Source organism: Heteronotia binoei, chromosome 20 (genome assembly GCF_032191835.1).
Source record: "Heteronotia binoei isolate CCM8104 ecotype False Entrance Well chromosome 20, APGP_CSIRO_Hbin_v1, whole genome shotgun sequence".
Taxonomy (NCBI): Eukaryota; Metazoa; Chordata; class Lepidosauria; order Squamata; family Gekkonidae; genus Heteronotia; species Heteronotia binoei.
Window position 1 is genome coordinate 10,214,863 of NC_083242.1, and position 12,968 is coordinate 10,227,830.

The 12,968-nt window shown below is 50.9% G+C and overlaps 1 protein-coding gene across 1 annotated transcript in view; it reads left to right on the plus strand.

Annotated features, from left to right (window-relative positions):
• The first annotated feature begins 412 nt into the window (after positions 1-412).
• Positions 413-12,968, plus strand: part of IQCE (IQ motif containing E) — a 49,195-nt gene continuing 36,639 nt past the window's right edge. The window contains exons 1-4 of the mRNA XM_060260712.1: positions 413-463; positions 9,035-9,082; positions 10,526-10,568; positions 12,143-12,283. Of these exons, the coding sequence (XP_060116695.1) occupies positions 416-463; positions 9,035-9,082; positions 10,526-10,568; positions 12,143-12,283 (280 nt within the window). The 5' untranslated portion in view covers positions 413-415. The remainder of the gene's footprint in view (positions 464-9,034; positions 9,083-10,525; positions 10,569-12,142; positions 12,284-12,968) is intronic.

Here is a 12,968-nt window from a genome sequence, read left to right on the forward strand (position 1 = left end):
TGTGAAAGCTTATATCTAGACTTAAACTTCGTTGGACTTAAAGGCGCCCCTGCATTCTAACTTTGTCCCACTTCCAAGCTTGGTTCGCTTCTGGGCATGCGCATTGTCCAAGCGCGTCAGCAGTGCTGGCAGAGACCTCCGCGCGAGGCGGCCGTCCTCCTTCAGCGCCGCTTCCGCCCTCTTTGCAAACCCCGGAAACGACGCGAGGCCCCGCCCCCTGGCGAGTCCATCCGGGTCCTGCCTCCTTGTTACCGCGGGGCTGGTTGCCATGGGCTCCCAAACGCGGCCTGCGGCGGCGGAGCATAGCCGACCTCGCCTGGGCTGCGCGGGCTGAGATGGTGGAGCCTCCCCCGGCCTGGCTGACGACGTCGAGCGTGTGGTCTCTCCCTGCAGCTGGGGGGCCTCTCTTTCGGCCATGTCTCAGGGACCCAGCGAGACCGCCACGGAGCGGGAGCTGGAGATGGTGAGGGGTTGCGGGGCAGGGAGGGCGGCTCTCTCCGGCGGGCCTAGGCTACGGTTCCCAATTCAAGAAATATTTGGGGACTTTGGGGGTGGGGCCAGGAGACATTGGGTGGAGCCAGGAGACATTGGGGGTGGAGCCAGGAGACATTGGGGTGGAGCCAGGAGACATTGGGGGTGGGGCCAGGAGACATTGGGGTGGAGCCAGGAGACTTTGGGGGTGGAGCCAGGAGCAAGGGTGTGACAAGCTTAATTGAACTCCAAAGGGAGCTCTGGCCGTCACATTTCAAGGGACCGCACACTTTTTAAATGCCTTTCCTCCATTGGAAATCATGAAGGATAGAGGTACCTTCCTTTGGGGGCCCATAGAATTGGACCCCTAGTTCAATCCTTTGGAAACTTGGAGGCTGTTTTGAAGAGAGGCACCAGATGCTATGCTGATAATTTGGTGCCTCTAATTAAAAAAACAGCTCCTCTCCTGAAGCCCCAAATAACTGCAGCTCAATTCTCCATTATACCCTATGGGAATTGGTCTCCATAGGGAGTGGTCCCCACTTTGTGATGACCCTGAAACGAGGGGAGGGCCTGTGCACCAGGGGATCCCCTGCCCCCACCTGGGGATGAACACAGTAGAGTTAGGAAGCAAGGGAGACCTGTTGTACAAAAGTCAATTTCAGTGAAATTTACAAGAATATGCTGCAGTTGCTCAGTACAAAGAATTTTTTAAAGACTCACTGAGCAACTGCAGCATACTTTTGTAAATTTCACTGAAATTGACTTTTGTGTAGAACACAAGTCTCCCCTGCTTCCACCTGGGGATTGGCAACCCTAGCCTAGGCCAGCTTCCTGGGAGGGAGGGAGAAGGGTGGCATTCCTCATTCTCTCCTGATCTGTTTCATCCTCACAACAACCCTGCAAGGTAGGAAGGCCAGGCTGAGAGTTAGGGCATCTGATCCAGAATCACCTAGGGAGACTTGTCACTTCCCTTGCTTTTATTTGATCCTCATAACAGCCCTGCAAGGTAGGGAGGCCAGGCTGGAAGAGAAGAGAGCCAGTTTGGGGTAGTGGTTAAGTGTGCGGACTCTTACCTGGGAGAACTGGGTTTGATTCCCCCACTCCTCCACTTGCACCTGCTGGGATGGCCTTGGGTCAGCTGTAGCTCTGACAGAGGTTGTCCTTGAAAGGGCAGCTGCTGTAAGAGCCCTCTCAGCCCCTGATCAATAACGTCTTCATCTTAATTGCCAGAACTGACAAAAAAAACAGCAGCCTCATACAGGCACGCCCATGAATGCATGCAGAACTGCTCCTGTCCACCAAACGTTGTTTCGGGTCTGCAATCTTCCACAGTGCAGGAAAGTGTCTTTGTGTCAAGCTGGAGTTTCTTTTTTATTACTATTTAAATATTTATAGTTTAGTCACTTTATAGGCTGTTTACAAAAAAAAAGTCAATAATTCCATACAAAAAAATTAAAATATAACGCGGAGATTTTTTTTTAATTTTATTTATTTAAGATTTGTATCCCGCCCTTCCCACTAGTGGCTCAGGGCGGCTTCCAACAATTAGTCAGACATAAAAATAAACAATATTTAAATATATAAACAGTTAAACATTTAAAACTGTTAAAACCTTAAAAACCAGTAAACATTCCAGATATATACATATAAAACAAAAGTCTGGCAAGCTACATTGAGTTTTCATCTTAGCTAGGTGTAAGCTAGCCGGAAGAGGGTCGTCTTACAGGCCCTGCAGACCTGAACAAGGTCCCGCAGGGCCCTCACCTCCTCCCGCAGCTGATTCCACCATGTAGGGGCCATAACAGAGAAAGCCCTTTCTCTGGTGGATTTCAAGCGGGCTTCTTTTGGCCCGGGGATAGTGAGGAGATTTTGTGTTCCCGACCTCAGTACTCTCTGGGGAACATGTGGGGAGAGACGGTCCTTCAGGTAGGCAGGTCCCAGGCCATATAGGGCTTTAAAGGTAATAACCAGCACCTTGTACCGGACTCGGTATATCACTGGAAGCCAGTGCAGGGTCTGAAGACCCGGCCGAATGTGTCCCCACTTTGGGAGACCCAGTAACAGCCGGGCCGCGGCATTCTGCACCAGCTGCAATTTCCGAGTTCGGGACAGGGGCAGCCCCATGTAGAGGGCATTGCAGTAGTCCAACCTCGAGGTGACCGTAGCATGGATCACTGTTGCTAGGTCGTCGTGCTCCAGGAAGGGGGCCAACTGCCTTGCCCGCCTAAGATGAAAAAACGCGGACTTGGCAGCGGCTGCTATCTGAGCCTCCATCTTTAGGGAAGGCTCCAATAGCACCCCCAAGCTCTTGACCCTGTCCGCCGCTGTTAGCGGCGCACCGTTAAAAACTGGTAGGGGGATTCCCCCTCCCGGCCCGCGGCGACCCAAGCAAAGGACCTCTGTCTTCGCAGGGTTTAGCCTCAGCCCACTCAGTCTGAGCCACTCAGCCACGGCCTGTAGTGCCCGATCAAGATTTTCTGGGGCGCAGACCGGCTGGCCGTCCATCAGTAGATAGAGCTGGGTGTCATCAGCATACTGGTGACACCCTAGCCCATACCTTCGGGCAATCTGGGCAAGAGGCCGCATATAGATGTTAAATAACATCGGGGAGAGAACCGCCCCTTGGGGCACACCACATTCGAGTGTGCACCTCTGGGATAGCTCCCCCCCAATTGCGACCCTTTGTCCCCGACCTTCCAGGAAAGAGGAAAGCCATTGTAAGGCCAACCCCTGAATCCCCGCGTCAGCGAGGCGGTGCGTCAGTAGCTGATGGTCGAACGCAGCCGACAGGTCTAACAGCATCAGCACCGCCGAGCCACCCCGATCCAGATGCCGTTGAAGGTCATCCACTAGGGCAACCAACACCGTCTCCGTCCCATGTCCCGGGCGAAAGCTGGACTGAAATGGGTCAAGGACGGAAGCGTCCTCCAGGAAAGTCTGTAACTGCATCGCCACTGCCCTCTCAATAAGTTTGCCCAAAAAGGGCAGATTTGAGACCGGCCGATAGTGTGCCAATTGGGCCAGGTCTAAAGATGGTTTTTTTAGGAGGGGACGGACCACAGCCTCTTTGAGCGGCATTGGAAAATGCCCTTCCGTCAGGGATCTATTTATGATATCCCGTACAGGATATCTAAGATCCCTCTGGCAGGATTTAATAAGCCAGGAAAGGCATGGGTCCAATTTGCAAGTTGTTGGGCGAGCGGATAAGAGAATCCTGTCAGCTTCCTCCAGGCAGAGGGGGCTAAAGCCATCCAGAACATAATCCGAAGACAGGCTCGGGGCCTCGGTTTCGCTAACTGTCTCAAAACTGGCAGGGGGGGTCGGGGCGGAGTGACGCTATTTTATCCGCAAAGAATTTCGCAAAAGCCTCACAGCCTATTTCCAATTCAATAGAATTTGGTCTGCCTTGCGGCAGCGTTGTAAGTCCTCTAATTATGTCGAACAGTTGTGCCGGGCGCGAAGTTGCGGACGCAATCTTAGCCGCAAAGAATGCTTTCTTTGCGGATTTGATTGCCATCTCATAGGCCTTCAAACTCTATAAGTTGTTCGGGTCACTTCGTCTCGAGTACGCCACCATTGCCTCTCCAGTCGTCTGAGTCCCCGCTTTTGTTGCCGCAACTCCCGGTTAAACCAAGGCGACGGCTTCGAGCGGGGGCGCAGAGGGCGTCTGGGTGCGATCTCCTCGATGGCCCTGGAGAGCCCATCGTTCCAGGACTCTACCAGATCATCCAGGGAATCGCCAGTGGGCAAGGTGTCCCGTAGGGCCGTTAGGAACCGTTCCGGGTCCATCAGGCTCCGCGGGTGAGCTAAAATACGCTCTCCGCCTAAACAGGTTTTGGGTGACACCTCCATACAGGCCTTAAGGGCAAAGTGATCTGACCATGGCACTGCTTCCATTGCAATATCAGTCACTGATATTCCGGCCGCAAAGACCAGGTCTAACATGTGTCCCGCCTGATGAGTGGGCGTTGTAACAACCTGGGAGAGTCCTAGTGTCGCCATGGATGACACCAGGTCCATCGCCTGGCCGGAGGCTGCGTCGTCGGCATGGACATTGAAGTCACCCAAGACCAAGAGCCTTGGGTTCTCCAACGCCCAGCCCGCCGTGGCCTCCACCAAGGATGGTAAGGCGCCGGCCGGTGCGTTAGGCGGTCGGTACACCAGCCCGATCGCCAACCCCTCCCCAACATCCCACATTCAATGCCTGGAATCTCTGGAGCCGGAAGAGCCCTAAAGGAGTAAGCCTCTCGTATGAGAAGATCAAAGGCAGTTCTATAACAATCATTCACTTACACAGTAATTTCTTACTTCCACATTCCTCTAGCCATCTATATAATCTATCCCATTTGCCTTTGGCTGTTTGCTGTGATTTGAGTAGCTCTCAGTATATCTAACTCTGCAACATTTAACACCTTCTCTTCAAACTTCTCCATACTTGGAATTTTTTCCTGTCTCCAACTTCTAGCATAAACTGTCCTTGCTGCTGTTATCATGTGTATCATTAAATGCCAGTTTTCTTTATCCACATCCTTATGCATTATACCTAATAAAAACACTTCTGGTTTGAAAGAAGTGTTTCATGCTGGAGTTTCAAGGAACCCAGTGGAAAGGTCAAAGGGAACCCATTTTAGGGAACTCCCAGAATCATATGCCGGTAGGGTCCCTTATCTGGTGAACGTACAGCATTATCCTCATTTACCCAGCAGTAAGTTTCTGTGAGTTCAGTGTATGCCCAAAATTGCAGTCATAATCACTGGTAGACTCCACCTCAAGAGGCCTAGGTACAACAAAATAACACTTTATTTCGTACCTAGAGTTGTGCAGATTTCCTCTTAAAATGATCCTCTCTTAGTGGTGACTTGAGAGATTTATTAGTGGGACTGGAGGTATTTAGGCAAGAGAATATTCACCTATTTCTAATGACCCACACTTCGTAGAGGGCAATTAACCCGGTCCTTTCGCAGAAAGCACGATTCATTGTAACCGATGTTCCCTCTAAGCCGCAGTCTTGTGAGCAGAAATTCTATTTTGTGAGCCACTGGCATTAAAGTTGTGAGCTGCTGCATAAATTGGTGTGCTCCGGGGTCGTCCTTCCTGAGCTAAGACAAAAAGGTGTGAGCTGGTGGCTAAAAAACTGTGAGCTAGCTCACGCAAACTCAGCTTAGAGGGAACACTGGTTGTAACACCTCTGAACTGAAACAGGCCCACTGCTAACCAACCAGTGGTATCCTTAAATGGCAGCTTTGTGGCTGAATCCCCCCGTCTATGAAAATAGATCAGTTAATCAACTAAAGCTTAAGTTGATAAATTGATTTGAGACTGCATAGGCAAAGGGGAAAAATTCAGCCTCGTAGCTGCCGTTGAGGGATACTGTTGGTTGGTTTGGAGTTAGCCTGTTTCACTTCAGAGCTGTTTAGTGGATTGACTTGCTACTTAAATCAAAGTTTCCTGTTTACCCTTCTCTGCATTATTTTATTTAGATATTTATGCCCTACTTTCCTCCCCAAGGAGGATCCAAAATGTCTTACAACAGCATTCTTCCATTTTACACTTACCACAACCCCGAGACGTGAGTCAGGCTAAGACCGTGTGGCCCAAGATCACTCAGCAAACTTCTGTGCCTGAGTAGGGATTTGAACTTGCATTTCTCAAATCTCCAGTGCTGCAGCCACTGTACCAGGGGTGTCCCAACTTGCTTAACGTAAGAGCCACATAGAATAAACATAAGAACATAAGAGAAGCCGTGTTGGATCAGGCTAATGGCCCATCCAATCCAACCCTCTGTGTCACACAGTGGCCAAAAAAACCAAGTGCCATCAGGAGGTCCACCAGTGGGGCCAGGACATTAGAAGCCCTCACACTATTGCTCCCCCCCCACCCAAGCACCAAGAAAACAGAGCATCACTTGCCCCAGACAGAGTTCCAACAGTACACTGTGGCTATTAGCTACTGATGGACCTCTGCTCCAGATGTTGATCCAGTCCCCTCCTGAAGCTGTCTATGCTTGTAGCCGCCGCCACCTCCTGTGGCAGTGAATTCCATGTGTTTAAACGTCAGGTTTTTGAGAGCCACAAGAAATAAAGGTCAGATGTTTGAGAGCTGCAAGGAGAAAGGCAAACAGATGGGGGAAGAGGTGGAAAGAAAGCAACTTTAAATGCTTTCTCCAAGCTGCCAGCCGGCTCAGAGAAGTGATTTAAAGACAGAAACGCCTTCTCCAAGCCGGCTGCCAGGATGGTGGGAGCTCCGAGAGCCACATAGTACATGTGAAAGAGGCACATGTGGCTCCCAGCCACAGTTTGGCCACCCCTGTGCTATATGATGCTTGCTCTCATGTCTGAGATCTGCAGGAAAGTGGTTGTTAGCGCACAACATTGGCTAAGATTTCTGTTTCATTTCAGTTGTCCACAGCAGAGGAGGGAGCGGGGGGGGGGTGATTGGAGCTTCACGTATGTGCAGATCTGTCCCCTCTGTTCATCTGTCTGCTTTCAAGCTATGCACTCTTCCCTGTTTTGCAGTCCGATCACCACCACAGGAGAGCGAATCAGCTGGGGTCAATGTAGTCAGAGATCAGATCCCCCCAAAAGATAGCCAAAAATAATTCTGCCAATAACGCCACGAAGAAAATGCGGCTTCAGGAAATTAAAAGCTCCGCAGCGGCTCATGAGGGACGTGGGTGCCCAGTCGCCCTGAGCCGGGCGAGAAGACGGCTTTTTATCTCTTTGTGCTCTCCCCTCCCTCCCCCTGCCTTTCCTACCATCCTGGGTTTTTTTTTTTAAAAAAGCACAACTCTTTGCCTTTCCCACTGAGAGAGATCCAGATCTAACTGAAGGGCAGGGCTGGCGCTTCCAGGGAGGGTGAGGGTGGCTGCGGAAATGAGCCTGCGGGGGGGGGGGGGAGGGCCTTCTGCAAAAAAATAAAAATGCTCTTCAAGCCGCTATCTTTTAAAAAGGAAATGAAAATCCTCCCGATGTTCCTTCTTGGTAATATCAGGGGGGCGTGGGGGGGTGTCAAGCTCGCTCACGTACATCTCTGACTCCACGGCGCAGCATTTTAATTTGGGAACCATGTTCCACACATCTGCCGATCCCTCTGGATCTGGCCCTCTCTAAAAGTCTCAGCACAAGTTGGGTTCTTTTTAAGTTCCTTGTTCTCGTTTCCAAGGAACGCATACGCTGTTTTCCGGCGCATACCCTAAAACTAGAACAGAACTGGGCTTCCTTGAGCTGTATATCTTAAGGTCACTGTGCTTTGAACCCGTTGGCTGCTTTTCTCTAGTTTCTGTGACTGTTTCTTTCTGCATTGCTTATAAGTCTTTCCTATGGCCAGCAGTATACCTGTTGGTGGCTCAGAGGAACGGTGGCTCAGTGGTTGAGCATCTGCTTGGTAAGCAGAAGGTCCCAGGTTCAATCCCCAGCATCTCCAACTAAAAAGGGTCCAGGCAAGCAGGCGTGAAAAACCTCAGCTGGAGAGCCGCTGCCGGTCTGAGTAGACAATGCTGACTTTGATGGACCGAGGGTCTGATTCAGTAGAAGGCAGCTTCATATGTTCATATATATGATCAAAATGTGGTTAGATAAATTAGAGTATAGAAATGGAATCTCTTAACTCTGGCAATGATATTTTAAAGTTTGCCTTTGGATTAGGGCTGTGGCTCTTGGTAGAAGATCATCTGCTCGGCATGCAGAAGGCCCCAAGTTCAGTCCTCGGCGTCTCCAATTAAAAGCACCAGGCAGTCAGTGATGTGAAAGACCTCTCACCTGAGAACCACTGCCAGGCTGAATAATAATAATAATAATATGATATTGATGTCCTGCCCTATACTCTGAATCTCAGAGTGCTCACAATCTCCTTTCCCTTCCTCCCCCACAACAAACACCCTTTGAGGTGGGTGGGGCTGAGAGGGCTCTCACAGCAGCTGCCCTTTTAAGGACGACTCCTGCCAGAGCTGTGGCTGACCCAAGGCTTTCAAGGGGAGGAGTGGGGAATCAAACCCGGTTCTCCCAGATAAGAGTCCGCACACTTAACCACTACATCAAACTGGCTCCAAACTATACACCAAACAGTATAGACCAGCGTTTCCCATTTGCAGGGTCGTGACTCGGTACCGGACCACGGAAGCCTCAATATTGGGTCACCAGGGGCAGCCTGACAGCCCCCTCCCCTCTCTATTTATCTTCGGTGCTGCATGCCGCGCTGCACTCCAGCTACAGACACTGCGCGCTGGCCAGAAGCCCTCCCTCATCCCTCCCTGATGTTCAGAAACATTCAAGAGGGCAGGGAAAGCTCCTGGCTGGCACGCAGTGTCTGAATCACTGACGTATTGGAGAGCAAGACAGAGCAGCCTTCCAAAGAGCCCTTGGGGTTGAATCCAGAGTACACACCCTCCACGAACACCACCCTACTAAAACAACCTACTGTGTTATGTTATGCGCTCCGTGAAACATCTCCACCCGGCCTCTTGTAGATGGAGTCCTCAGCTTGGCTCTGGCCATTTTTCTACATTTGTTTAGACCGGACAGTTTGGGTGCTTAATGCCTCTATATTCACGTTTATTCCACAGGTAGAAGACAGTCTTTCCGCAGTCTCTTCCGGATCTGATGCCGAAACGGTGAGCTCAGCCAGTGATACGAGCTTGGCTCCTGTGTATTTATTCGCTTCATTTATTGCCCATCTTTAGCCCCGGTGGGGACTCAAGACGATTTACATCATTCTCGTCTCTTCTATTTTATCTGCGCAACAACCTTGCAAGGTAGCTTAGGCTGAGAGTGTGTGACTGGGCCCGGGCTCATCCAGCAAGCTATGGTATGAGTGGGGATTTGCACCTGGGTCTCCCAGGTCCTGCGCCAACTCAGTAACCGCACTGGCAACAAATCGTAGGGTTTATTCTGGAGCAAAGTTTGTACCGATATAAAGAAGCCTGGGGCTGATCCTTTGACTCGTGTGCTCAACCGAGCTTGAATGCACGGCAAGTTTTCACCTGGTCAGACTGCCATGGAGAGTAAACGGCAGTTAAGGGGCCAACACCAAAAAGGCCCATTTATCACGCAAGTGGATCACATTCTGTGTTCCAGTAAAAAGTAAGTTGCTCGACGTGTTTGTGCGTCAGGTTTGCACAAAAGTTTGTATGGTCCGAAATACCAAAGATTAATTGGAGATCTACTGAACTGAATAAGGATTATTATCTTTTAAAAATTAGGTTGGTCTGATGAAATTTTCTGCTTTGGGGCCTATTGGCACACCCAGGGCCAGCCATTCAAAATTAACCCGTGATGCCTGCTCCGCGGCGCCGCCCTGTGGCACCGAGCCCCGCCAGCCCTCCCCTGTGCCTGCCTGCCCCCACCACACCCCCTCCTGCCTCTCCTTCCCTTGTGTTATTTGTGGTGCTGCAATGCGGCACTGCGCTCCACTCCTCGCCCCCCCCCCCTTGCACGCTGAGAGGAGCGCACCGGCCTCCCCTTACCCAGGCCGCTTCGACCCGGGCATTTCCGTAAAGCGTTCTCTTAAGAGAACCTGCGACGCAGCAAGGCTTCGCTCCAAAGCCTTGTCGCACCATGCTGTCTCTTAAGAGAACGCTTTATGAAGATGCCTGCGTCAGAGCTAGTGAGCGGAGACTGGGGTCGCTCCTCTCCATGCGGGGGGGGGGAGGGGTGGGCGGCAAATTGGACATTTGTCTGGGGTACCAGGAGGGGGGAGCCCAATTTGCCTAGTGGGCGAGCCAATAGGCCCAAAAGCAGAAAATTTCATCAGTCCATCCTAATTTTTAAAAGATAGTAATCCTTGTTCAGTTCAGTAGATCTCCCTAAGAATGTTGAGACTTCCTTACATCTAAAGCATCCAGTTGCTACTGAGAAAATAATTAGGTTAGGCTTATTCGATTTATATCGCCAAAGCAGGCTCAGGGCGGCTCCAGTCACTTACGTCAATGTTACTGCTGCAAAGCCTGTGTTCTTTAGTTAGAAAGGTTAATTCTTCTCGTTAGTTGTGGTGTGGAAATGGCCCCAAACCTGTCTGTTGATGAATTTCAATCCTCCAAACGTTTTTTTCCTTTCAGAAGCCCAAGAGGAAAGCTTCTCGCAAGCCTCCGAAATCCCCAAGTAAGCCACGGATTCAGTCTTCGTTTTCAGTACTACTTTATTGAAATTGAAATAGTCCAGAGGAAGCCGAAGTTGGAAATAAGAAAGGGGTGTTACTGGGCAGGGTCAGGAAAACACGTATCTTGGTGCCCATGATTTACTTGTAGGGTGGCTTTCTTCAGCACAAAAGCAGCCTGGGAGGAAGGGATTAGAAAGGCCCTCATCTTCAAATGAGCTGCCTGGGCACCTGAATGGGGAGGTGGGAACTTTTGAAAAGAAATCTCCCCCCCCCCCCCAAACAATATGCCCTCTGCCCCAAGAGGTTTTGGAAGTAAGAAGATGAAGAAGATGATATTGGATTTATATCCCGCCAGAGTCTTAGAGTGGTTACAATCTCCTTTACATCCCCCTCCCACACACACGCAACAGACACCCTGTGAGGTAGGTGGGGCTGAGAGAGCTCTGACAGAAGCTGCCCTTTCAAGGACGACTCCTGGAAGAGCTATGGCTGACCCGAGGCCATTCCAGCAGCTGCAGGTGGAGGAGTGGGGAATTAAACCTGGTTCTCCCAGATAAGAGTCCGCGCACTTCACCACTACACCTGTTGCGTGAGATAGCACTGACATGAGATAGCCCATCTGTTGCATGAGATAGCATTGGCAGCATTGGTTGAGACCCCCTATTGGTTGATTGGTTACTCTAGGAATATAAATGCGTGTCTCTTATTTTATTTGGAGCGTCAACACCCTTAAGGTAGGAGCACAATTAGCTGTATTTCTCTGCCCCGCATCCAGAAAAAGAAAAAAGATCCCATCTTGTACCTTTGTTATCAGGGCTGATCAAAACTACTGCTCATCTTTGGAGTTTGCATTAAGCCAGGAGAGGCCAGCTGCTCCAGAGTTGGGGTTCAGGCTTTTTGTTACCCCAGAGAGCTTTGGAAGGTCAGCATCCATTGCAGAATCATAAGCTGGGCTGCCAGCCGGTCACTTCGAAAGGAGCTCGTCTTTGCTGCGTGGCAAAAGATTTTCCCGACTTCAGCCTCTCACAAGAACGTAAGAGAAGCCATGTTGGATCAGGCCAATGGCCCATCCAGTCCAACACTGTGTGTCACACAGTGGCCAAAAAAACCAGGTGCCATCAGGACGCCCACCAGTGGGACCAGGACACTAGAAGTCCTCCCACTGTGGCCCCCCAAGCACCAAGAATACGGAGCATCACTGCCCCAGACAGAGTTCCAACGATAAGCTGTGGCTAATAGCCGCTGATGGACTTCTGCGCCATATTTTTATCCAATCCCCTCTTGAGGCTGGCTATGCTTGCAGCCGCCACCACCTCCCGTGGCAGTGAATTCCACGTGTTAATCACCCTTTGAGTGAAGAAGGACCTCTCATATGTTCAGCAAGGTCCGGCTGTCACTTTGCGTGCATTTTCAGATCCATCAACAATGTGCACAGGAGCAATTTCTTCCCTTTTCTATGAACAGCAGGGAAAGAGACCATCCCCCCCCCCCCCGAGAGTTGACCTAGACAGAGCACTCGAAGCCTCTTCCTTTTTCTTTAAAAAAATCCACACGCTGTTTTCTTTTCCTCCCTTAGAGTCCCCTTATTCCTCTAGCAACGCTCTCCATCCTAAGAAGCCATCATTCCTGAGATCCTTCAAGGGGACGGACAGCAAACGTTTCGACATTCCTTCGGGCAAGGTCTCCAGGCAGCTGTGGCGAGTCTCACGGAGACAAGGTAGCCATCCATCAAATCGCTTCCTCTCGCAAAGGCCTCCTTGCGTGGGAGCGGCAGCAGCATCGCCTCTTTCTGCTCAGTGAGGGGAACGTGAGAAGACCAGATCCATGCGATGGAAGCCCGCACAGCATTGCCACGGTGGCCAGAGCATTGACGTGGGCAGTATATGCTCCGTCCCCACGGCCCTGATCTTCTCCAGTTCTCTTTGCACAGTTCCCATGGCTAGATTTTGAATGCCCCCCCCCCACACACAAGCTCTCAGCCAGAAACGAAGCCCTGCACTCCAGAACTAGCAAGAGGTGGAGCCCTGGGTGGGGAGAGGAGATAGCATCTTCTGCTTGTATCACAGGCATCCCTGGCAAGCAGTGTTCCCTCTAAGCTGAGTTAACGTGAGCGAGCTCACAGATTTTTAGCCTCCGGCTCACAAGTTTTTGCCTTAGCTCAGGAAAGATGACCCCAGAGCACGCTCATTGATGCAGCAGCTCACAGCTTTAATGCCAGCAGCTCACAACTCTAATGCCAGTAGCTTACAAAGCAGAATTTTTGCTCACAAGATGCTGCAGCTTAGAGGGAACATTCCTGGCAAGTATCATGTCAAAGAGTTTAGCCGCTGAAGCTGGCTCCGGCGGAATGCCTTCCATTCAGCGCAGAGAACCAGTGCACGGGTAACGATGCTGTGCCCCAA